The sequence below is a fragment of the Mus caroli genome, unplaced genomic scaffold, assembly GCF_978045245.1.
Source record: "Mus caroli unplaced genomic scaffold, Mus_caroli_1 scaffold_15, whole genome shotgun sequence".
Classification (NCBI taxonomy): Eukaryota; Metazoa; Chordata; class Mammalia; order Rodentia; family Muridae; genus Mus; species Mus caroli.
This window is the reverse complement of record NW_028227270.1, coordinates 101,393,171-101,420,383: the sequence shown is the minus strand read 5'-3', so window position 1 is coordinate 101,420,383 and position 27,213 is coordinate 101,393,171. Positions and strand designations below refer to the sequence as shown.

General features: G+C 41.0%; 1 protein-coding gene across 1 annotated transcript; it reads right to left on the bottom strand.

Annotated features, from left to right (window-relative positions):
• Window positions 1-729: 729 nt before the first annotated feature.
• Window positions 730-25,784, bottom strand: Epdr1 (ependymin related 1). The gene is made up of 3 exons (XM_021180611.2): window positions 25,260-25,784; window positions 3,379-3,587; window positions 730-2,290 (listed from the first exon to the last, which is right to left on the bottom strand). The coding sequence occupies exons 1-3, from the start codon at window positions 25,526-25,528 to the stop codon at window positions 2,094-2,096; spliced, it is 675 nt and encodes a 224-aa protein (XP_021036270.1). The 5' UTR covers window positions 25,529-25,784; the 3' UTR covers window positions 730-2,093.
• Window positions 25,785-27,213: the final 1,429 nt, after the last annotated feature.

Here is a 27,213-nt window from a genome sequence, read left to right as displayed (position 1 = left end):
GTCAAATGAAAAAGGAAGACACACTCCTTTTCTGTGTCCATGAATAAGATACATCTTCCTTTCTGCTTTGATTGTGGATATGGCCTGGCATGTGCCCAAAGTCACAGGGCTGAGCAGAGATATGTGGTTTGGACTGGACAAAGGCCATTCTGTGGGTGGGGATATGGGAAAAAGGCAAGCACTGCCACAATTTCTTTATAGGCTGGAATTCCTGGAATGTGGCTGTGCCATTCTTCTTGGTCTTTGGCTGGCCTTCACTCTCTTTTGTGGTTTCAGGAGTCAGCTTAGCTACTGTAGAGGACAGAGGTTCGATGATAGTTTATGAATATATAGGACTATATTATGAAATTACAATTATGTATAGGTAAATGAGAAGTGGATGGTTTCTAGGAAATAGACGAGAGAAAGGGTAGTAGGTGTAAATATTGCTCCCAAAGCCAAGGATGTCACGAACCCAGACCTGGTGGTAGCTGAGGAGATGCATAGACGTGGTGGCTATAAGAACTGCACTATGATGTTACCTGGGATCCTGATTAGTGGTAAGGACTGACTCAGGAAAACAGATCAGTACTGCCTTTGAAGCTTCTTTCTGACCCAGGCAACTGAAAGCCGAACTTTATAAAAGATGAGACTTAGTAAGCTCTGAAGATAACCAATTTGGCTTTGATTATGGGAAGTACTTTATTTGCTTATTACAGAAGGATTTTATCTTCTTTATAATTCAGTTCCTCCATATTTCTTACAAAAACAAACACATCAAAGAATAATTTGTAGGGTTCATTAAATTTATTTAATTGTATAGATAAATTACAATATAGATGGCTATGGCATAAAGCAAGCATCATACATTTCTCTTGATAACAAAAGATGCTACATGGCAAATGAAACACAGCGATAAGAAGAATCTAGAATAGTAAGTTGTATTACTATAAGTCTCCTTAGCAACCAGAAAAACCAACCCTGTTTAATAGATGAAGAAAGTAAACACTGACAGAGCTGGTGAGCTCCTTTCTACAAATGTTACGGGCACAGACTATGTGCCAGGCACTTGCTTGGTGCTGGAGATACTAAAGTAAACAGAGCATGGTACCCGTACTCAAGGGGTTCTTACCCAGGATAGCAGAGGTCAGCTTCTAATAATCAGGAAATCCCACACAGCATAATGAGTATTATGAGCATGGCATGCCAAGGTGTAAGATGCAATGAATTCAGGCATGGGAGTAGCTCACAGAGGTCACATGTGAGCTGATCTTGGAAGCATGAGCAGTAGTCATATAGACACAGTTGCAGTGAAAGAGTTTCAGGAAAGGAAAGGCAAGGGCTACTAGCCTAGTTCATTTAATATGTAAAGGATTAGATTAGCAGAGAATTCTTGGCCTTACTTGGGGGCCTCCCAGGTCAGTGCTATTTTGGAAGCCTGTTTGCCCGCTAGAAAAGACATGAAGGTTCAGCAGAGCGGTCAGTACTCTTGCACACAAAGCAGCACACGTGACTGTTCATTTCATCTCACGTGTAAATACTAAGATTGTCCAAGCCTCCCACTTAAAGCTTCCTTTGCCGTTAGAGGAAGCATTACTTTGTATTAACAGTTTCTACTTCCTGGTAGAGTATCTACATCCAGTGGGCCATGCCACAAAATTCAAGTCTAGAAAGAATCTTAAAGGCTCATCTTATAGTAACCAGAGGCAGGGGTGGTGTCACTGGGAGCTATTGCTACCCTGGTGCAGACAAGCAAGGGACTTTCTTTGTAAGGGGAGAACTGAACAAAAGCATTCTATCTTATTATCACCTTCGATTCTTATTGGCAATAATAAAAGTCTCACCCTGCAGAGGCAAACTCCTTGTGCTGACCCCACCCCCACCCTTTCCTACTCTATGGCACTGACTACCCACCTGCTCACAGAAAGGATGGCCCCTTTCCTTCTCAAAACAGAGCTGAGCAGCCACAGTCAGATGTACAAGCAAGTCCACATAGGGTTTATCTCCCTAAAATTAGCTTTATTTCCAGTGAAGAGTTACTTTCAAACTAGTCTCTAATCCATTTCCATACAAGGTCACTAAGAGCTGAGGTTGGAGGTTCAGTTCCTGCAAGTTCACAAGGAGCAGCCCTCATTCATCTTCTCTGGCTGCGCCATCTGGCATGTGCTTGGTGGGGTGAACACAGAGGGGTCCTTAATGCCTAGCTGCACATCAAAGAAGCGCGTGGACATGACCACAGTGTAGTTCCTGATGAAGGTCTCCTGGACCGGATAACAATCCTTGGCTGTATAAACGCCGATCCACGTTTCATCTAAAGAGGAAAAAGGTTGACCTTTTCAGAGAGCACACAGGCAAAATTCTGGAACATTTTTATAAAGTGCACTTTTTGACTTTGTTCAAAGACTCATTATGGAGGTTTTCATATTGGTTTATTACAGTCGTCATCACTTACCTTACAACTTGCCCAAATTGAAAACTCTTTCTCTGTTCAGTGGTTTCTGATCTTCCTCTCCTCCCATACCATACAGCAGTCATGCTACTGACGGTCCGATAGATTTGGGCACTTCATGCACACAGTATTTATTTATTTATTTATTTTTGATTGGCTTGTTTCCCTTTACATAATACCCTCAAGTTTATTCCTGTTTCTACACATACCAGAATTCCCTTCCTTTCAAAGGAAGGAAACTACTCTAACAAAGTATCACATTTTGTTTATCTGCGTATCTGCTGATGGTATCTGAGTTGTTTCTAACAGGTTGTTTGTAGGAATAGAACCAATATAAGTCAGGGTGTACAAATAGCTATTTGAGTTCCTGTCATCTTTTTTTTTTTTTTTTTAGCATATATTCAGAGTTGGGTGCTCTGGACCATATGGAAATTTTATGTTAAATGTTTTGGTTAAATGCCATATTGTTTCTCAAAGACTGAATGTCTACTCTATATGTTTCAAAACAACCTCAGAATTAAAAAAAAAAATGGTTTGTATTAAAGCAGGCCTGTTTGTGTTTAGAATAATGGAGCAGGTCTGGACATGGCAGTTTTAGGAGGTGATGGTGGGAAGTGAATGTTGGCACCAAATTCAGGAGTATTATCACAAAAAATTCCTTTAGGTTACAGACCTAATGGATTTCATGAAAAGTCTATAGCAAAGGGTGATCACATTAGATTCAAAGTGACAGAGGCATGCAAGTAAAACTAATAGATGGAGGTGTTTCAACAACCCACTAAAAAAATGGTAACACATAATTGCCAAGTACACAAGGGACTTACTTGGGCTTTAAAACCTCATTTAAGCATGTGACTTTCCCCAACAACTACATTCAGTAAGGGACTTAGAAGAGTCTATTCCCCAGCATACACCCTGAGATGCAATGTGGGAATCCTTTCCATACTTACAGGATCTTGCTGTTCTTCTGTCAGACCACTCCTGGACCATGATCTGCTCCTGAGGCCCTCCGATGGAGTACTGATCTTCAAAGGTAGAATTCTGGGGAATGTCGAGAGGATCCCAGGATTCCACCAAGGGAATCTTTGCACACTGTTTAGTGGCTTGTTCAATCTGAAACATCACTCCCTCCTTATAGAGTAAAATGTATTCAAATAATCTGAAAAGTGGAATCACAGAAAATAGTTAAGGACTTTTATGTTAAAAATAATCATGTATTTCATCAATATAGAGCCCAAAGATCTTTGATATAAAGGATGATATAAATTAATTTTAAAAGATTGCAAATCACTTGTTTTTATAAATGTTATTCACACCAAACCACTTAACTGTGGATAAATTAAAGTTTAGAAGTTAAACGACATTTCAAAGTGAATTTTTATCTGTGAACCACTACATGCTAGACCCCAGGCTTAAGCCCTTGAAATGAGGGACACATGTGGGTGTAATATCTGGCTTATGGAGATTTGTTTAGTAGGATAAAGGAAAACTTCACTTTTGTTGCTTTTGCTTTGCTTTGTTGTTGTTGTTGTTGTTTTCGAGACAGGGTTTCTCTGTGTAGCCCGGGCTGTCCTAGAACTCACTCTGTAGACCAGGCTAGCCTTGAACTCAGAAATCCACCTGCCTCTGCTTCTCAAGTGCTGGGATTAAAGGTATGCACCACCAATGCTCAGCCCATTAAAATCAAGGAATAATAGAAATTTCCTGAAAGTCAGAAGTCATTGCAGAAAGATAGACAAAATACCTGCATCTACTGCCTAGATAACCTTCATGAGTGATTTGCTCTCTTGATGGAAGGTACTCTGTGTGTAGCCTGATGAGCCTAGGGCAGCAAGGACAAAGGCCAAGGAACCTTCAGAGCAGATGACTAACACAGCAAGCTTGCCTGCATGCTTTTTGTCTCCTCTAGTGACCGCATACACACGCTGCCTGCAGGGTGAAAGAAGGAACTCTAAGCCTTACACCTATATCTGATGTAGAAATCTCTAGGTATGCTATGTTGTACTTCTTAAAACTAAGTGATTTGGGGGTCTTTGTAAAGCCAAGACCTTAGCAAATGCTTTTCATCAGTGAAAGGAGACTGCTCACTATGGGCTGGGAGGATAACTGAGTGGCAGAGCACCTGCCTGACATGGATTTGATCCCAGCATCATGAGGAAAATGGGCAAATGATAATGATCTTTGTTCAATAAGCCTCAGGTTTCAAAACACACGTTCATGCAGGATGTCTGCTCTCTGTTCCAAGTCTGTGTTTGAAATTATTTTCATTAAAATAAATCATTATCAATAATGTTATTTTGTCAAAGGTATCCCAATTAGCATTATACTTTATGTTTCTATGAGGTGGTATAGAAATATGATTATGACCTCATTTTATATATTTATATATATCCCACTAATTTCAGAAAAGCAAGAACCAGCTTATAAGGGGAAATAATGCATGAAAAGATGACATGCATTTAAAGGTGGGGGTGAAAATAAAATAAAATGTGCATTTATGAAATACTGTTTAAAAGGGGAAGGTAATTTTGTGCTACAGAGATGGTTCAGTGGTCAAAGGGCTTGTTAGACAAGCATAAGGACCTGGGTTTGGATCCACAGCATCTACATAAAAATGGGCGTGCCAAAGGGTTCCTGCAATTCCAGTACTGGGAGAGATGGATGGATCCCTGAAGCTCATTGGATAGCCAGCATAATTTTAGGTTCAGTGACAGACCTGATCCCAAATAAAAATGAAGAATGGCCAAAGAAAGGTACCCAGGGTCCAACACAGGTCTCCATATGTATGAGCACACCAGCCCACAAGCACACATGCACGCCTCATGCACACATGCATACACACTCAGTAATACATACACCACATATTTAATGCATCACAAATATAAACATTTTAAAATAGAACTAATATCCTCTAGAATGCATGTAGGATCCACAAAGAATAAGCCAGTATTATCTACTATCTCACAATCTCTTAAGTCTCCAACACAATAAAGCCTAGCCACTCGTTGACTGAATTTAGAAGTGTCAGCAACAAATCTGAGACACAGCCTGTGAGGAAATATAAGAACCTCTGCCCATAAACAAAGCCTACCCTTCAGTGCTTTTTCTGGCAGGTTGACCATCCAACACTCTGGTGTGTGTACCCTCAGAGTTGTACAACGGAATCATTTCTCCCGACTGTTAGCATCATGCCATGCTGTTCCTAGGTCTATGGTGTTCAAACTGTGATAGCTGTCCCCTGAAGAACTCATATCTATGTATATGGGGATAGCTTCTTGAGCCCACTCCCACTAATCCCCAATCCACCCTAGCATCTGTGTCTCCCATACAGACCTTGGCACTCTCACTTGGGTTTACTGGGCTACATGAGAATATGGGACCTAGTGTGCCATATTCAGATTGGCCTGGAGGTGTAGAATTGGGACTGAGGGCCTACTGGTCAGCCTCTCTGTGTAAATGAACTGTCATATGGGAACACAGAAGCTGTGGGGATGATTTCCACCATGTGAAATGAGTAAGACTAAAGAACAAAGCAGAAAGAAAAAAAAAGAAAGAGCCGGCTGGGGTTCCAAAAGCTGCATTTTTTTTCCTGAGGTGCTCAGAGACTCCACTAGGGAATAATTACCTCCCTTTGTTCTTATAAAGCTTTAATTTTGGCTTATGACTTTGTACAGCTCATAACAAGTGCTCATTTTTGATAGAGTCAAAGAAACTGGGGCTCCACAATGGAACACAGGGTCCTCAATAGAGGAGCAAGAGAAAGTACCCAAGGAGCTAAAGAGGTTTGCAATCCTATAGGTGGAACAACAGTATGAACTAACCAGTACCCCCGGAACTCGTGTCTCTAGCTGTATACGTAGCAGAAGATGGCCTAGTCGGCCTTCACTGGGAAGAGAGGCTTGCAAACTTTATATGCCTCAGTACAGGGGAACACCGGGGCCAAGAATTGGGAGTGGGTGGGTAGCAGGGGGAGGGTATGGGGGACTTTTGGGATAGCATTTGAAATGTAAATGAAGAAAATACCTAATTAAAAAAAAGTATATGGCTGCCTTATTGTATTTCTTCTCCGGATTTCCTGGACAACTTCCTTGGATGCCATTAAACCTGTGCCTCTAGTTCCTGCCCCGCACCCCTCCCTGCCACACCCAAATGATATTGTGTCTGAGGCTTGATGAGACTTTGGCTCAAAGAAGCCCATCAGTGGCAAGGTGTGTGCTTCCAGCATTATCACATGAGAAAACAGCTAATTTAGTTTCTCACTGATACATTGCTAACTTTGACCATGATGATATGTGATAATACTGATCTCTCCATGAGCAATTAGCCATCATTGATGAGCAATACTTTGTGATGCTAGGAATATCCTGTTATCCAGTGTTGGTTTTAACTTCAATTACCCATAAGGTGATTTAAAATACTGTAGTAACTATTTCATTGCTCACATGCAGCTTGCAAATGTAAGAGGAAGGCAGCAGTTTGTAAGGACGAGCCCATGTTCCTAGAGAGGTCAGAGGAAGATCACTTGCTGAAGTAGCTGCTCTGGTCTACCAGCAAAGTTCCAGGGAGAAAAAGCAAGTAGCCGGGCTTGGTGGCAAATGGCTTTCTCTGTTGTGATACCTTGGCAGCGTTGACCTAGAAATTGTAAATAAAATCAATTCTTGAATTATTTCACTAGAGGTTGGTGTAATAAGACTAATGGCAGAATAAATGACATCTCTCTATGTTTCCTAATCTGTGCAGAATTTCTCTACTCTCAAAGCTCCACTTATTAAGTGTACCAGCATCATCTACTGTTTAGTCACTGAGAGTTCCTTCCAGCCAGTATCTGCTAATATACTACTATTGATCTTTGAATGCTTGGTGACTCTGTGATAGCAGATACCCCAGGCTCACTGTGGGCTCTCCTGATCAGACTTGATGGAACCAGAGTGGAGCAATAGATGTTATTCTGGGATGGCTTTTCCGCCATCACAGCCTCTTATGTTTACAAAATCATAAATTAATGTTGCTATTTCCGGCTGAAATTTAATATCATAAGTTCTCTTCATTGCTCTTATAATTATCTATCTCTTCTATTAAAATAAAAAGGCATGTTTCCAAAATTATTAACAAAGTGATGTACATATTTTATACTATAGTCAAAACTGTTGAAAATTAAAGTGTGAACTAAAGCTAGGATTTCATCATAGGGTTGTATCCTTAGTTGGAGTTGTTGAGACTTGGAGTCAATACTGTGCTAAAATGTTCACACGGAATAATTCGACTCCCTGTGAAGCTATACTTCCAGATTAATAATCATCAGCTTGTTTTGTTTCTGTTTGTTCTAAATTTAGAAATTTTACACTTTTCTCCCTATTATTTGTGTTTTTGGTTTTGGTTTTGGTTTTTGGTTTTTTCAAGACAGGGTTTTTCCATGTAGCCCTGGCTGTCCTAGAACCCAGAAATCCGCCTGCCTCTGCCTCCCAAGTGCTGGAACTAAAGGTGTGTGCCACCACTGCCCAGCTTTAACATTATTATTTAAATGTGAAAAATGTCATGTTTTGAAACTCAAAATGCTCTAGGGAAGCATATTGAGAGAAGTCGCTCTCCTACCCCAGTCTCTTTCCTTCTTCCCCACATGCCTTATAGATAATACTTTTTATCAGCTTCCATTTTTTCTGGTTTTTACAATGTTTACATGGACAAAAGCACCAGAAGGAATAACTTCATTCTGTCCTGTTTGGGAAATGCAACACCATTTGAAACACAATACCCAGGTCAAAAGGTAAGAATATCAGTGGTTGTTTTAAACATTACCAGATTTTTCTCCACTAGACTGTGCTGTTTTGTACTTTTACCAGCAACACAAGTGCCTGCTTTCTTTACAGTCCTGCCAAAAGAGGATGCTGCCAAAATTGTATCTGTGCCCATCTGATAAGCAGGTTAGAGAATAAGAATCCCAAGGCTATGTTTTAGATCTTTAAAAAGAAGAAGAAAAAAAAAAAAGTCCTGACAAAAGATGACACAAACCTAAAGTATAATGCTTGAGAAGTTTACACACTGCGTCGTCTAGGAAGTCACAGGGACATTAGGACAAGAGTGGCCAGGCTCGCCACTTTCAGGGTTCTGTCCTTAGGATGAGTGAGGAGGTTTTCATTCATGCAGGGCAGTTGAGCACACCATCACCTGTCAAAGCAACATCATGCTTTTCTTTCCTCTGAAAAACAACTATCTTCTATCAAGTTTAGCGACTTTATTTCCAAGTTTTTAAAATTAATTTGCCTTTTATGTCTTAGTTACAGATGTTATTAGCTCTAGTTTTACAATGAGAAGTATTTTTGCAATTTAAATATCTTATTGCCTTCTGAATTTTTTCATTTCTAAAATCCTGTGTTTATAAAGGGAAGTCTCCAGGCTCCCAGTTTCTCTTATTTTCTCTTATATAGAGAGCTTTAAACCAAGTTGAAATTTACCTTTATATATGGTCTAATATCTAAAGGGTAATTTTATTATGTTACAGTTGCTCCAAGAGCATTGTCAAACAGTCCATCTTTCCTTGGTGATGAGATCGAATCCCCATCTGTCCCTGGATCTACTTCAGGACTCTTCTATCCTTCTGGGTTGCATGTCTGCTCACTACAGCCAACTGATTTACTTAGAAATATTCACAGTAGTCATCAGCAATTGTTTTCTTCCTTGTTAGAGTCGTACTAGATATCTAGATCTAACATTTCCATATACATTTAAAAACGAACTATTTCGATCAAATTAACTAACACTAAGATGACAATTTTATTTTGTTTGAGTTAAATGTATGTATTACTAATGAACTAATAATACCTTTACATGTAAAGACATTCTATCTCTCCAAATATGTATGCTCACTTTTGATTTTTATGGTTCAGTAATAATTTTTTTCTAACACATTTTTTCACATTTCTTTTAATTACTTTGTATCTTTTGTTGCTAGAATAAATTGAATCTTCTCTTGCCTGTTAAGTTTATAGCAGATCATTGTTTATATACATGGAGATTACAAGTTTGGATTGCTAATTCAATACTCAACCATCATACTGAATTCGCTTATTGCTTCAACTCAGTTTTGGTTCTTATTTTCAAAGCCAACTACATTGTTTCCTTGAAAAAGATGTGTCTGTACTTCTCTGCGTTAGCTCTCATCCTCTGAGCACTTTCTCTGGCTATAAGACCAGCATCACTAAGTGGAATAGAAAGAACAGGGTTCTTAGCTAAGTGGCAAAAAGAATATGAACTCCATATTAAAATACACGAGCTTTATTTATAATGGTAAGAAAGCAGTGTCATTTCCTGCAAAGTACCTTCTATAAACCATGTTTATTGAATTTGATCAATTGTCTTTCCATCAAAGAATATTCTCATGTATACCTTGTCTTAGGTGTATTAAGATTTCTAGAAAAGAAACTATCCTTGCATCCCCCTGATAAATGTTTCTTGATTCTGCTGTATTTTTTGATGTACTATTGGGATATATTTGCTAGTGAGAAACTTTTAATCAACACTTACAGAATATTCATAAGGGATATCACAGTACTTTTAAGAGTCCCATTTATCTTGTGTATATATATTGTGAGCTACTTTTCAATTCACTGTCATTCAAATGGTCCCTATTGAGGGATTGTTCTAGGAAAGTCTCCTTTTATGAGCTATTACTGCTTCCTGCTTGCCATCACAACTAGATGTGAAGGCTTACACATGTGTCTTTACCCAAGTATGTAAAAGGTTATTGAACTTCAAAAGAGGTAAAATAGACATTTCTGCTCCTTCCCCTCACCTTCCTCTCCAAATGGAAGCTGAGTGGATTCTATAACTCATTCTTGGTTGTCTTTTGAGCTAAAGGCATAATTGGCTCTGGCCTTGCAGACTGTAGGAAAAGCCGGAAAAGGAATAATGGAGATTTCTCTTAGAAAACAAGAGAAGGGTGCTGGTCCAATTCTATTGTATATATTTCTGTCTTTGAGTGTAGTTGGATAAAGACATTGTGCTTGTATGTCATGTGCCAGCTGGCAACTCGGAGACAACATCCTAGAAAGGGAATAGCAACAGACAGAGAAAGACCAGGGTTTGGAAGAAACTTACGTGAAACTTAGAAACATGTGTCACAAGTACATCCCAAGAGTTCTGAGCAGCAAACCTCTCCTGGTACCAGCTTTTCTGTTTGGCATCACTAATGGGGTACTTAAAACCCTGCATCACAGACACTGTATATTGACCCTCATGGAAGTTGTATGAGAGTCTTTCCTTGCAGAATGAGCAAAGCCCTGGCATTTGGCTAATCTTGGACTCTAAAATATTGAAGTCAAACCTGGCGGTGAGTTAACCTAACTAGCTACTGCCTGAGCAGCTAAAATGAAATGATTTTTCTGGCTTGAATTGGGGTATTCAGGAGATAGGTGAAAAGCCTCTAACACTTGTATTTTAAAAACCATATTAAAATATATGCATTTTAGATTATAACTTAGTAGTGAATATCAGGGTCAGGATTAGACTCAAAGTCTGCTCATCTATCATACTTATTCCCATTCCCCCCACAAAGAAAGCAGTGGCTACTCACCCACTCATAATTATATGACCATCTCAGACACACTAAAGTACAGACAAGGGAGTGCACTGATATCATTTGATCACAGAAGGACTTTGGCTTCTATGGGAGCTATTGGTCAAATCTTGGGTTTATTTAGCATGCAATATAATAGATTAGTAATCTTAACTCTCAGGAGGAAAGTCTGAGCTTCAGCCACTTGTACTCTGGCACACATGAAGTGTGAGTTACACCCTACAGTAATGATGAGACACAAAAAAGAAAAACACTTGGAAAATTCACTGTGGACTTTCTGCCAATCACATATAACTAAAAGAAAATTAGATTATTTAAGAATGTAGTCTGAGGTAAAGTTAAATCAAAGTATAATTTATGTGTGTAATATAAGAAGCCATAGGTGGCCGACCTTCAGTCCTTGGACACTAGTTCAAAAGGAAAAGAAATGCTCAAGAAATTGAGGGGCTTTCTCTTCCAAAAATACAGCTTGATGGATCCTGGCCACATGTAGGAATATTCTTTCATCTGATGATAGACACTGCCTTTTTTCCTTGAGGCAATAGTTCAAGCTAATTACAGACACTCAGAGGAATGGCCTCATTAGTACTGAGGAGGCCACGCTGCCATGAAGCAGAGTGTTTTCTACAGCCATGGCACAGGGACAGGATGGGGTAGGGACAGTGAGGCTGGGCTTGCAGTGAGCCTTGAGATTTTAAGTAGGCAAGCATCCTTTTGCAGCAGGCTGAAATAGAAACTCACATACACACATTGACAGAACATTTAATAAAACACTTGAAATGAAGGAAGTCAAGATAAAAGTGCAGTGGTGTTAGCATAAGCCAATCCAAAGAAGAGAAAGTAGTGGATGATGGTGATGATGGTGATGGAGAGGAGGAGATTTACAAGATAGGATTCCGGCAAAAGAAATTTTAAAATGAAGAGATGGATGAAAATGTTATGGACAAAACAAGCAATTTAAAAAGATGCACGTAGCTGGGCGGTGGTGGTGCATGCCTTTAATCCCAGCACTTGGGAGGCAGAGGCAGGCAGATTTCTGAATTTGAGGCCAGCCTGGTCTACAAAGTGAGTTCCAGGACAGCCAGGGCTATATAGAGAAACCCTGTCTCAAAAAACCAAAAACCAAAACCAAAACAAAAGAAAAGATGCAGGTAAGAGAGACAAAACACACAGAGAAACAATCCAAACAGGAGGAAAACAAGATTAAACCTCTAGAAATAGAAGATCGGGAGACATGGGAATAGGCAAAGATAGAACAGTTTCCTAGCACATAAAAGTCTTTGGGTTCAATCTAGAACTGCAAAATTTTAACTTAAACAAGAAATAGGATTTAAAATTTTTAGTGTTAGACATGACCTGGAGACATCAAATTCAAAAATAATAGAAAAAAATTTCAAAATGAGGGTAGAGAAAAGCATATTCAAACTAAATTTAGACCTGGAAAGGTTGTCAAGATGTTACAATGCTTGCTATGCAAGAATAAGGATCTGGGTTCAATTCGTAGCACCTGCTCCAAAGAGCTAAGCCCAATGCAGTGCTTATAATCCTAATGCAGGGAAACAGAGCCAGGAGGACCCCTAAGATATGACCAAGCTCCTTATATACCCGAGAGCATATGCATGTTACAGAAATGCCTCGGGGGTTAGCCAAGGGAAGTTGTTGATCTTTCAGGAGCTGGATCCAAAATGGAAAATGAGGAAACATGGCAAACAACACACATTACATTTTTTTTTCAGTGTGGTAAGTGGGACTTAAATAAATACCTGCTTTGTTCAATAGGAACTGTACTAATGTTAGAAAAACCAGACCACAAACTTCCTTTTCCAACTCCTTAAGGAGAGTTAAGATCTCATAATGCTGAATTTTCCTGGTTTACACAGGCCACACCTAGAGCTGTCAGGAGCTCCACTTTCCACAATTACAGGGTGTGTGACAGAGTGGACAGAGAGAGGACATGGGTCTGAAATGAAAAGCTTCCAAGTTGTGCAGAGGCTAGTACCCAACAGGGCATCTCTATGGATGCTAAGGCTGGGCTAGGTTCTTCCATCAGAACTCTTGGCTCCCAAGGACGTGAGCGTGTGAGATCGTTTCTGGTCCACTGTGTTCTTTCTTCTGAAGTGGAGCTTCCATCCGTCCACACAGGACTCCACACTCCCACCAGGCTTCTCCGCCAGAGTTTTGCAAGGATGTGAGCGTGTGAGATCGTTTCTGGTCCACTGTGTTCTTTCTTCTGAAGTGGAGCTTCCATCCATCCACACAGGACTCCACACTCCCACCAGGCTTCTCCGCCAGAGTTCTGCAGGGGACTCTGATAGTTCTAGTGAAGCCCAATTTTTCCCTCAGAAGACAAGTCTGACTTTCTCCATCTTTCATCAACATCTGGCTGAGGAACTCCAAGCATTAAGACTTGAGATTCCAGGAGATCCAAGAGGTGTCTCATCAAGAGACAAAGTGAATGGATCCAAAGCTGTGGAGCCCATGCAGATGGCCTGGTTCACTCATCACAGCCATCTCTACAAGTATTTGCTAGCTCAGGTACATTATTAAAAGAATTATGCATCATTATGCATCCAAACTCACTTCAAAAAAGTGAAGGCGATGTCATGTTAGGCTGTTATATGAATCACTGAGTTGGCTCTGGTTTATCCACAAACTAGAAAACTTTCTTTATAAGATCTATCAGTGATTATTCACTGAAATGATCAATGTCCTTGTTAAACCAGCAGCTTTCCAGAGTCAGTGGTGAGTTATAACCCTACTCACCACAGGCAGAACCAATCCACAGCAGTGTGACATCATCACCCCAGATGTGCCATTCTGACCATCTATTTCTTGTTTATAGTACCACAAATTACATACTTAGTCTCTTTATAGATATGATGTGGAAAGTTGGGTGCTCATAGTCTGCTGGTCGGAACATCTATATGGAATAACCTTCCTGAGTGTCAATTTGATTAACTGTTGAAAACTTTTAAAATGTGCAAGTCAACTCATTATTTTCATATCTAGGAACCTTTCAAAATAAAGTTAAATATATTTAATATATATTTGCATGAAAATATAAGGCCACATATTTTACTGTCAGTTACACTAGTTAAAAACAGAGGTAAGGAAATGTGGTTGTCCCATGATAAGGGATTGCCTATGTAAGTTATGCTATGTCTTTAGCTAGTGCTTGCTTATCATTTAGTAGCATGAGGATTATGAACAACTGTTTTATGCTAATATTATATTTTTAATTAGGTATTTTCTTCATTTATATTTCAAATGCTACCCCAAAAGTCCCCCATACCCTCCCCCCCTACTCCCCTAACCCACCCACTCCCACTTCTTGGCCCTGGTGTTCCCCTGAACTGAAGCATATAAAGTTTGCAAGACCAAGGGGTCTCTCTTCCCAATGATGGCCAACTAGGCCTTCTTCTGCTACATATGCAGCTAGAGACACGAGCTCTGGGGGTACTGGTTAGTTCATACTGTTGTTCCACTTATAGGGTCTACTCTAAGATGCTGGAGAGATAGCAAAACCAAGCAGAAATCTCTGACCTCCTGACCTTAGATGTAGCAAGACTGATGATAAAACAACAAAAAGAATAAACAATATGTTAGGTAATAACAAATACCTTGACTATGTAAGGCACTGAGGTAAGTGTATGAGGATGCTGAGGGGAGAGAAACCATTAGAGATAGAGTAGTTCTGGATGGAAAAGGTTTTCTAGTTAAGTGGAATAATCAACAGAAGTTCCAAGCAGATTAAACTGCCGAGGCTATGGGCTGGCAACAAAGGCAAAAAGATAAGATATGGAGGGAACAGGAGTAAGTCCCACAGGGACATCTATGAAGAAGGGCATTGAATCCAAAGAGGTGGAGCTGCCTGACACAGACATTTATCTGAATACAATCACTTAAGTTATCATGCTTGCAAACAGCAGGTCAGAGCAAAACTATGGGTATAACAGGAGGATTTCAAAACTCCAGGTATGAGACAGTGACAGTTGAAACTAGGATGATAGAGAATGTGTAACCAGATTCTGTGTAGCGTTTGAAATCAGAATTGGTTGGATTTATATCCTGCCTCTTTGGAAGTAGGTGAGAGAGAAGAGAAGGATGACCGTGTGGGTTTATGCTGACCAAGTAGACCTACTATACTTAAGATAAAGAAAGGGGAAGTTTAGTTTATGTGTTTAGTTCTTTGGTTTGGGTTTGGTTCTGGTTAGTTTAGTTACAAGCAAAGGAAATATTTATTTTGGATATGCTACATTCGTAATGACCACAGATTTCAAAGGAAGACATCAACCAGGCAGATGGGTCCAGGGGAGCTCTCTGGAAAGGAACCAAACACATGGGTGACACCCCCCCACCCCCAATGAAGAGGTAACATTTAAAGCCATGACTTACATGATCTCATCTAGACAGAGGGTTCACACAAGAAGTAAAGGGATGGAATGCCCAGCCCTGACCTTTCCTTTATTAGCAGTACAGAGAGCAAGAATTGCCCAGAAGACTAAAAAGAGGAAATGAGGCAGAGGAGGGGTAGTGGTTTAGTTGGTAAACTTCTCACCCTGTACCATGAGGACTTGGGTTTGGAGTCCTGACACACACAGAAAAATTGGCCACAGTGGCACACACCACTTCCCAGTCTTAGTTCCTGGGAAGGCTAAGATAAGAGACTCACTGGCAGCCAGTGGGAGAATGCATGAGCTCCAAGGACAGAATGTGAAGGAATCCAACATTGACCATGGGCTTTCACATGCATATACACTCACACATGTGAACATGTACATACAAACACACACACACACAGAAAAAGAGATACAACACATACACACAGATACATACATACATACATACATACATACATACATACATACATACATAGAATTATTGTTCAAATAATGAGAAACATTTGGAAGGTGATGTGTGAAAAGCCAAGTAGAAGAGGCACACCTAGGTAGGGGAGTACTGAGAAGAGAATCGGGGCTGCTGAGGAGCTGAGAGATATTTGAAGCTTCTGGTCCTGCCCAGGACCTTCTCCATGGACCTGTGTGACAGCTTGATTGGAGAGGTTTGAGAGAGCCAGGTAGGACAGAGATAAATAAAAGGGGTGAAATGAGGTTTCCACTGTTAGTCTTCAAGAGACTCTTTTTCCTTAAAGATGAGTAAATAAAAATTTATGAAGGAAGGAATGAGAATTTTTTACTGGAATTGGGAAATATAAGACTATCTCATTTTTTTCCAGGAAAAATAAACCACTAATTGGTGGCATATTTTCAGATCTTTGGGCATGTGGCCCTGACCACCTTCTCTAAGGACAGACTTAGGAAGAAACAGCTCAATGTTATTGAAAAGAAGTTGTTTCCAGAACAGTATGGTGACCACTTCTGATGACTTCCATTCATAAAGGATTTTTTGTTGTTGTTTAGTTTTGCTTTTTTTATTCTCCTTGGTTCTGTTCAGCTATTTTATGCCTTTAGTAAAAGAAGTAAATTCCTGAACTCCAAGGTCTCTAGACCCTCTCAAAGCAAACTTTGGTTCTTCTAAGAAAGTGTCTTTTTTTGTGTGAAAATGTCAGCATTGCAAATCAATATGGTTTATTTTAGAAGGGTCAAGATGTCAATAGTAGTACATTTTCCTTAGTTAATAAAACAAAACATCATCTCTCTTGATCAGATATGAGAACAGCGAGCACATGACAAGGAGAAGTCATGCCCAAGCTTTAAAGTCTTGAAATGAAATCCCAATCCATGCAGAACATGGTGAAGACCGGTCTACTGCCTGAGACTCACAGATCCTCTCTGCAGGCCTGCAATGATGCCAGGTTGATAAATTCAAGAGAAAGTAAATATCTAGGAAAAATGTAACTTGCCTTTCCTCTTCCTCTGCTTGAACAATATGGACTAACATCATTAAAGAGACACAAACATTTCTGTAAGGCTGGTCTTGGGCTGTGTAGGGAGGGAACACTCTAGCTGCATGACTGATCTTTAGTGAATCTGAGGATGAGGTCTTATTCATTCACTGTGAGAGAAGGGAGCTACAAAATTGGTGAGGTCAAGAAGAGAATACACCATGTTGGGTTGAACTGGAATGGAAAGGGCCACAGAATTACTTCTAGGGATAAGGACTGGAGTTCTAGACACAAAGATTTAAGTGTGTGCATATTTGTGAATGAGTGCATGAGAGTGTTCCTGTGCGTGTGTGTGTGTGTGTGTGTTACGACTCCCGACTCCTTGTTAGCAGTGCCTGAGAGCAATGAGAACAACTAGACTACAGACTTAGACTTCCAAGTATTTTTCTCCAATATCAATAACCAGGACTTCTTGAGGAACAGCTTGTTGTAAGGGGAAATAAGATGATTGTGGAATATCTTACTCTGCCTCAAAAAACAACAACAACAACAAACCAAAACAAAACCAAAAGAATATCAAAGACGACTGGAAGAGGCTCCTCTGGAAAACTGGGAAGTCAAAACAAGCAAGGAATGCAATGAGAACCCTGAATCTGTACTGAAACAAAGAAGTAAATTTAGAGTTTGATGAACAATTGGAATGGACAAGATGGGAAAGTATCTTCCCACACAATTACTTATTAACTATGAAGGAAAAAGTGTCACTTCACAATGTCACAATATGATAACCAACATTCTGTGGCTAAAGCGGTCATACAGATACAGTAAAGTCTTAGCTTTGACACACTCCATACTGAGTAAGTTGAACATGAATACAAGACACCAGAGGAACACTGAGTAAAACACCCAGGCAGTAATCTTTAAAAATAGCAGCTGCAAGAAAAACCTCGGGAATTGTTCTAGACAAAAAGAGATCAGAGACACAGTACCCCAATGTCATGCTTATATTTAAACTGTATTCTTCTGCTGTAAAAAGAACCCAAAAGTTCACCAACAAAACCTGGAAGTAGCTGGGTTTCAGGTAGTAAAATAGAGCCAATGTTGACTTTCTGATTCATGGCTGTAATGAAGGTACAGAGAATGAATGTCCTTGCTTGCAGAAAACATACACCGCAGTATCTGAAGACCATGTGCATATCTGGTGGTCAATGAACTCCCCAATAGTTTAGAAACTAAAAGAAAACCTCTTTGTACTGTACATGTAAATAGAAGATAGTTTCAAAATAAAGTAAGATAATGTGTTAAAGAAAGAATCATTATCTTCTTTCTCAAACACACAAGAATTGATCATTTTTATTATTATTAGATATTTTCTTTATTTACATTTCAAATGTTATCCTTTTTCCTGGTTTCCCCTCCAAAAGTCCCCTATCACTCCCCTTTTTCGCTGCTCCCCAACTCACCCATTCCCATTCCTAGTCCTGGCATTCCCTTATTCTGGGGCATAGAGCCTTCACAGGACCTAGGGGCTCTCCTCCCATTGATGACTGATGAGGTCATCCTCTGATACATATGCAGCTAGAGCCGTGAGTTCTACCATGTGTCAAACACATAAGAATTGATCTTAAAGGAGTTTTCCTATAAATAATTCTGTTCAATTCATATGATAATGGAGTGTCAGAGAGGAGAGGTTTTCGGCTCAGGGCCAAAGCACTGAATGGTCACTTTTTCTTTCTGCTCATGAGGACAAGCTTAAATGAAAAGGAAGGGGAGAGAAAGAAGCTTAAGTTTACACAAAGGACAGGGTGAAAAAAAAATATAGAATCTATGCCACAGCATTGTAGAAGCCATCAGCTCGATGTAACAGAAGCACCAATATGCTTTCATGATATTGGCAATCATATATCTCCTAAACAAAAGTACTTAGAAATGAGGCGTCATTGAAAAGAAATGATTCCAACCTATGGCTGTCTAACAGCATTCCCTCCGTTTCCAACCAAACACAATTAGTTTCATATCGCAGCAGAGAAGATAAATGTTCTTTTGTTCTCTGGACACAACTAAACCAGACATGAAACAATCACAACTTGAATGAGAATCCATTTGCTACTCAATATGTGACATACTTTTCATCACTTATAAATAAAAATTTCTGGTAGAACACATAAAATCAACTCCTGAGCAGCCTAAAAAATGTTATCTCTATGTGTACTCATCCAGTGAATCTCTGCCTCCATGTGTGTAGCTTCATTAATCTGAAGACACCACTGGTAAGCAGCAGTGTGGTACTGGTGCCCTGTAGGATACAGTCAAACCTAACTTGCTCCCCTCACATAAAATCACCATATTGATTAAATTATAAAAATAATCAGCCTGCTTTTCCTTCAGCCTTCCCAATATAATCCCCATGAGTTTAATCCAGAAATCAGAAGAGACAGTTGGAACCAGAAAACAAAATAGTATCAATTACTAATTTTTCCTATTCATGGTTCAGGCTTGTCTTATCTGTAGCTCATAAACTATTTTAATCTTTTCCATCATCTCAGGGAACAGAGATTCTGGAAAATCCTTGTCATTCCCTGGTAACTATCACTGGGATTTTCCGTAAGAAGGGGAAGAAGGCTCTTAAGAAGTTGATCCAATTCTACACTTATGTCTCAGCTTACTAGTAAATACAAAGAGACAACCATCCATAGTTTTTTCAAATAACATCTGGTTGCTTGGCCATACTCCTGTTATTTGAAACCATTTTGAGTCTGTACTAAGAAATCTACATTTAAAGAATGTAAAATGTATTCACATACTAAATGCTCCTTTCTGCATCTGATTTAGAACCTGACAGGACTGTGAGAGGGAACCCAGCCAAAATCATGGAAAGAAGAACTCAACTGCCATCTACAAGCCATACTGTGAAGCCATCACATGATGGTATAAAGATAGAGAAATGGAGATGCAGTGAGGATGTGAATTCTAAGCCAACAAGATTGAGGCTGTGCCTTACAAGTGCAGTGTACATGTCTGAAACGCACACTAATTAGTTATTAAGTTATGAGGAAAGAGACTTCCTGATACAAGCTTGTGTACTGTCCAGAGTGGGAGGATTCCAGACCAAAAGAAGGGACAGTAGAGAGTAGCAAGGAGGCATCACAACTGTAAAAACACAGGCATCGCTTTACCTTCCATTTCACCTGCATCTTAGTTGGGGTTTCTACTGATGTGATGAAACACCATGACCATAAGCAACTTGGGGAGGAAATGATTTATTTCAGCTTACAGCTTGTAGTCCATCATGCAGGAAAGTCAGGGCAGAAACCCAGAAACAAGAAGTGGAGCAGAAGCCATGAATTGAGTGTTGCTTACTGGTTTGCTCCCTCTTGGCTTGTTCAGCCCACTTTCTTGTCCCAGCCAGAACCACCTGCCCAGCAGTGGCACCACCCTCAATTGGCTGGGTCCTCCTTTATCACTTATGAAATCAAGAGAATGCCCCAAAGTACAATTTGGTTTGGGGCATTTGGTCAACTGAGGTTCCCTCTTCTCAAATGTCTTTAGCTTGTGTCAAGGTAAAAAAAAGTCCAGTCAGCACAACTGACCCTTGTCAACTTGACACACAAACACATCACTATTCAACTACAATCGTTCTTTTTCTCATTTGTCCCCGAGGTGTCACGCTAATATTCCTATCATAATATAAAATATTCCAATTTTTTAAATTCCCACAGGTTTCAAATTTTTACACAACTTAGAAGTTCAGGCTCTTTAAAATATTTAAAACTCTTTTAAAGTCCCAAGCCTCTCTAACACTTCTTATCTCTCTAAAATTCCAAAGTCTCTGTAAAATTCCAAACTCCCTTAACTGTGGTCTCCTAATTTGAAAAGTTACATACTTCTTATTTCAGAAAAGAGAAGCCAGAGTACAGTTACAACCAGAATAATACGAAAGCAATGTCCAACACTGTAAACAGCTCAGGATGGGGCACCTGGGACTTACTCATGATTTTCATGATCACCAGGGCTCCTCCAAGGACTCCATACCTCCACCTCTGCCACATAGGTTCAACAGTTGCCTCTCCTGGCCTTTCACTGTGACAAGACTGCTCTCCAAGACTCCTTCATGCCTTCACATCCAGGACAATCTGAGAAACTCAAGTTAGGTGACTAGCATGTGGTATAACCTTAGCCCCCTCTGGATCACTGCTTCTGTGAGCTGAACCTAGGGAAACATGTCTGAAGAAATTCTACATCAATAATGCTGGTCTCTTCTTAATCACAGCTGATTCTTCAGCCTCCGCTGACCCAAATCCATTGTATCAGCAAAGCGAAGCAATGGTCCACTTTAGTTGTTATAGAAGGGTTGAATACTCATAGAGTCTTTAAAGCACTCTCAAACTTTCTTCTAAGAACTTCTCAAGCCAGGCCTCCATTGTCTACACTGCTTTTCACATTATGTTCTTAAAGCTTCCAATGGTTTTTCCAGCCCAAAGTTCAAATGTTACCACTGTCCTCCCCAAAACATACGATCAAGTCTATCTCAGCCAATACCCTACTCCTGGTATAAATTTCTATCTTAGTTAAGGTTTCTATTGCTGAACAGCATGACCAAGGCAATCTGGGGAGGAAAGGGTTGTTTTTATCTTACATTGTCTTTCAAACAGTCCATCATCAGAGTCAGAGTAAGAACTCAAGGAAGGGACCTGGAAGCAGTAAACGTGAAAGAGCACTGTTAATTGGCTTGCTCCCTGTGGTTTTCTCAACCTGACTTATTATACAACCCAAGATCACCTGCCCAGGATAGGTGCTACCCTCAGTCAGCTGGCCCCTCCCATATTAACCCTCTATCGGTCAAATGTACCACAGGTCAATCTGGCGGGGAAATTTTCTCAATTGCGGTTCCCTCTTCCCAAATGACATTAGCTTGTTTCAAGTAGCCCACACAATCTGACAATTGTTAAATATTATTCTGGGAAGAAACATCTATCTGTGATGGAAAAAACCTCAATGTTGTACATAAAACTGAGCCTGGAAGAGACAATCACCAGGCCTCTGTACGTGTGTCTGCTCCAACTCTTTACTCATAACCTCCTGATCGCAATTTGGCTCCTCACATCGTTTTGAATCAAGGAGAGAATGATCTAGTCTATCTCTGTGGTTTTGAGAATACTGGTCTCCATACCAGCTATAAATCTTGCTGAAATATAGTTTAGCATTTGAGTCTGTGTACCGAGTCAGTTTCCAAAGAGAGGATACTTGTGTGTGCTGCTCAGTCAAGTGTCTGAGTTCAGAGGGGCTGTCAGTAAGACTCCTGCACGTGGGAAATGAAATCCACCAGAACAATGATGGTGGGTGGTGAGAGAAGCGCCTGGGACCCCTCACTACACACCTCCTCACTGCTCTAAGAGGAGACAATGTAACTTTGTATATTTAACTTACAGAATCCTCACTATATGCTAATAAATGAGTTGCTATACATATTTCCATTTTGTAAAAGAGGAAACTGAGTCTCAAAAAAAACCACAGTAATCTAGAAAGGCTCACTTCAGAACCAGATTCTGAGTACATAGCCAAATGTCTTAAACAGTTAATGATGCTCTTTGGGTGAGAATGAACTCTTGGTCTTCTCCAGATCACATTGCTTAGTTAGCATCAGCAGTGAGCTCTGGGGTTCCGCCCATGTTCCCCATGTCTACTGACCCACGGATAACCAGTGAACATGCTTCCTAAGTACACATCAAGAGTCATGCCCCACCCTCACTCCGAGGAAAGAGAGTGATCCTGTTCTATGCAGCCAGTACAGCTAGCTCCAGGTACCACTAATGGCAACTTGCTTGACTCCTCTTTGTCCCTCCATAACCTGCTGCCTCTGATCACTTATATATCACCACCTCTTTAACACTTCCCTAATAGAACCACCTGTGCAGTTTCCTCTCCATCAGAAGCAGCTACAGAACTCTTTGAGTGTTTGCTCCTACACTCATTGTGTCGCTCTAGTTTTTCTAAAGCTCATGAGGACAAAATTTCAGTTGTGCATCCAGTGATCTTTATGCCACCTAATAATGGCATTCCAACTGTTCAGGTTCCTTCAGCATGACCTCTCAACACACTCTGTGCTTTTTGTCCCTCATAGAGACTGGCCTGGTAGTCTCAGAATAAGGGTCCTGCTTGTAAACTCCCAGATGACAACCTACTAAATCTGCGATACATACATATTTATGCCCCCAACAAAGTCTTTTCTGCATATCACCTGTGGTAAATTCGCTTGGGTGTCTGAGGACTACTAATTTGGGATATCACCTTCTCCAGGAAGTTCTGGCCATGTGTTCATCATAGGTATATTCATCATAGGGATAATTAAATTATGAGATTCCACCTTCAGACTGTTACCCCCTGAAAAATCAGGACCCACTCCACTGATAACTGACACAGTATCTGCCATGAACAATAGCCTACTGAATGAGGATGGATGAATATGAACATAGTATATTATAGATGTCAGAATCCATGCAGCTTTCTTAACTTTCAGTTGTGCGATAGAAGAAAAGTTTATTAATTTCCCTAGGTCTTGGTGTTTTTATGTGAATAGAAATCATACAGCCTAGTTCGTGATGTTATGAACCCTAAGCAAAATTATATAAAACATGCCAAGTTTCAGCAATAGTATATCACATAACACAGTCAAATAATGGATATTACTATATCCATTATTAATAATGGATATAGTAATATCCATTATTATAATGGATATTACTATATTACTATATTATAATAATGGATATTACTATATTACTATATCCCTCAAGCCCCCAATGAAAAACACTCATGTTCTTGAAAGTCTTTGCACACTCTGAATCTTCCATAAAGACACCACTGTGACTTGCCTTCCAGGCTAATGTAAAGCTGTCCCTCTATATTCAAGGAGGATTGGATCCAGTGCCTATATGGCTAACAAAATCCATGGGGATGCTCTTGTCCTTGATCTGAGAGTGACAAAAAATTGCATGCAGCTTACAAACACCCTTCCATATAAAGGTTGTTCAGTATAACAAATATAAATGTTATACAAATAAGTTCTGTATTGTTTAACAAACAATGACAAGAAAAACAGTATGGATGGGCTTAGTACATGCAATATGATTTCACATATTTTCTATCCGTGGTTTGTTGAATCCTCAAAAGCAGGAAAAAAATCCACGAGTACAGTGCGTCTCCTGCATTTGGTAATGGGCGGTGTCGCACTCTGATTAGATGGTTCAGAAAGTTGTCTTCCCCTACTTTAAGCGAGAAGCCCAACACTCCCAATGTTTTTTGGTGAAACGGTGTTACCAAGCTTTGTTTTGTGCTGGAAGCTAGTGGTTCTTATTCATCACCAATCTCACTGTTCACTGGAGCCTTGCACCAGGGCCATCGTATCTCCTCATGGTGCAAATGCCATGTCGGTGTGACTGCATGACACACACTGGACGTTAGTGGAGGGCTGAGCCAGGGAGACAGGTGGTGATCTTAAATTAGAAAGTAGGTCTTAAAGAGACCAGAAACAAGGTGACATTCTAAAAAAGTATGTCCTCTACCAACACAAAATGGAAAGCTAAACTGACTACCATTGTGTGTGTATGTAAATGTGCACCCATTTGTGTTGAGCATGTGTGTGACAGATAGCATGCCCTCCCATTTTGCAATTTCTGTGGTCATTAAAAATAGGTTTAAAAAAAAACCTAATAAACTGAGAAGAGAGGAGGATAAGTAAAATTGGAATTTTAAGGTGGGAATGTATGTGCCCCAGCGTCTATTCTAAGGTGGCAGTACAAGTACCTAACAGATGTTTTAAGGAGACAGTATATGTGTTCTAATGGGAGTTTTAACTAGTTTTTCAAAAGAGAAAATCCTCAAGATGGAAACAAACATGGTCAGATTGTAATAGGGTAATGAGCTGGGAGGAGCTTTTAAAAATCATTTCCCATACCTTTTACAGTGTTGTACTTAGAGCCACATGTCAGAAGACAGAGAGTGAACCGACTCTAAGTTGTCCTCTGGCCTCCACACAGGCAACACACACACACACACACACACACACACACACACACACACACACACACACACACTGTGATTTAAAATGTTTTCATTGTAAACAAAATTTTTAGAGAATATTGTGTTTGTCCCTTCTACAAAAAAACACGCCCTAGACTGCAGGGGACTTCAGGTGCCAGAAGCATGACTCAGCAGTTAAGACATGAGGCTAACTTAGAATGCTTGACTTTTCCATCCTTTCTTTGCCTGCCTCTACCTCAATGGGCAGACCAAGCGGATCCCAAGGGCCCCTATAACGTTATTGGGGATCGGGAGCTGCTGGGGGTCTAGCTGGGGTAGCAAGCCCCCGAGTTGGCGTTCCCCTGGCCGCCGTCTTGCCCTTCCAAGCCGCCTACCTCTTGCAGGGGATCAGCGCCTTCCTCTCGTCCAGCACCCGCACGCGCTGGTTGAGACCATCGTAGGACACCAGGGCGCGGTTGTTGTGCCCGCTGCTCTGCTGGTACAGAACCTGGCGTCCCTCCCACTGCTGGGGTGCCTGGCATGGCTGTGGGGTTCCCAGGGAGCCCGCCATCCCCAGGCCGCACAGCACCCAGACCCAGAGGCTGCCCAGCAGCCAGGTCCCCCGAGGCCCCTGGACCAGGCGGCGGGGAGCGCGCGCGGGCATCGTGATCTGCCGCCCCAGGGTCAGCCGAGCTCCAGAGAGAGCCGAGGCCCTGCGTGCACTAGTCGCGTGAGCCTTCTCTGTGTGCTGGCGAAAGGTGTGCTCCCGGACCCAGTTCAGGCCTCTCTCGATTTTCCGTTCTAGAGGCTCCTGGCTTGGGGGCTCCGGACACTGGGACACCGGCCTGGGGAAGCCGCGTGACTCGTCCCAGCTCTTTCTGCTCTGGCGGAGGCTTACCAAAGCTTGTTTTTCCTGCTCTCTGCTGCCAACAGGAAACGCAGCGGCAAGTGATGCCACTAGCATCCTAAAGGGCATCGCACTTAAAGGGTTTGGGATGGAAGGGATAATTCGCTGAGAAGGGACTCCTTTCTCCAAGAACTGCAACCCCCCTCAAAGCAGAGCAAAGCAGAGGTGTGGCACATTCTCTGGCTGCTGTAATTTGTTTCTTGGTAAAATCGCGACTTTTTTTTTTTTTTTTACAAATTAAAAGTGTTACAATGGTCCCTTCCTGAAGAAATGACACTAAATTGTTGTGGTGTTCATTGTGCAGTTTCCAATCTCAGGCCTAAGTCTCAATTCAGTAAGATTCCTCTCTCTTTCCTACATATCAAAGCTTCGAGTCCAGAGGTTTATGTTTTTAGAGGTTTACTTTAGTGTGTGTGTGTAAGTGATGGTAGGATTAATAATATAAAAACAAGACGAGATGAGGCAATTTTTAAAAGACCCTTGCTTTACAATGTTGTTTACATTTCCACTTAATACCTAATATGAAGAAGAGTGAGCCAGGAGGAAATGGTTTGGAGCATTTCTGAGTGAGGTCAAAAGAACTCCAGGACTGGAGCCCAAGCAAGTATCTGGAAGGCAATCAGGAGCCTGATCATTTAGGGCCTTAAAAGCTGTTGAGTGTTTTGTTATTGATATCGATGATTGTGAGAGCCCCAAGCCCACAAAAAGCCAGGAACAACCCTCATAATGGATGTATATTAGAAAGCTCACTCGGGTAGCACAGGAAGAATATGCAGTGTCAGACAGAGTGGCAGGGTATCAGGACAGAAGCTGCTATACTACAAGCCAGCTGTAGAGTAGCTGCGTGACAGCAATGGGGATGGGTAGGGTGGAATGGAGCTTGAAAATACAGAGAAAGATTGAAGTTGGAGGCAGGGGGTTCTGATTTGGGTAAATGAGCTTTCCATCTGAGGAAGGAAGGGAGGAAGGGAGGGAGGGAGGGAGGGAGGGAGGAAGGAAGGAAGGAAGGAAGGAAGGAAGGAAGGAAGGAAGGAAGGAAGGAAGGAAGGAAGGAAGGAAGGAAGGAAAATTGTAGGTAGGCAAGTTAGCTTTGAGATGACTGGGGAATATCTAGGTAGAGACAACCAAAGACAGTTCTGCATGGCTTGAGCATGCAGTGCCCAAGTCTTAGATTCGGAAGCCACAGGCATAGAAAGGGTCACTGAAGGGAATTTGAGGTGGATGGATGGATGGATGATTCTTGCCACCCCCCTCCAGGGGATATTTGACAAGGAACTCTCCAACCTAAGTTTCAAAAGTCCTGAGACTGAAGAAACTTGGGTTGACGGGAGAGGGAAGACTGAGGTGAAAGCTAGGGTCAAAATCCTGAGAGCAGCAGGCATGTAGGAGGGGAGAAAAGGAAGAATAGAGGGCCCAAATGGGAGTCACCCCAGAGAAGCACC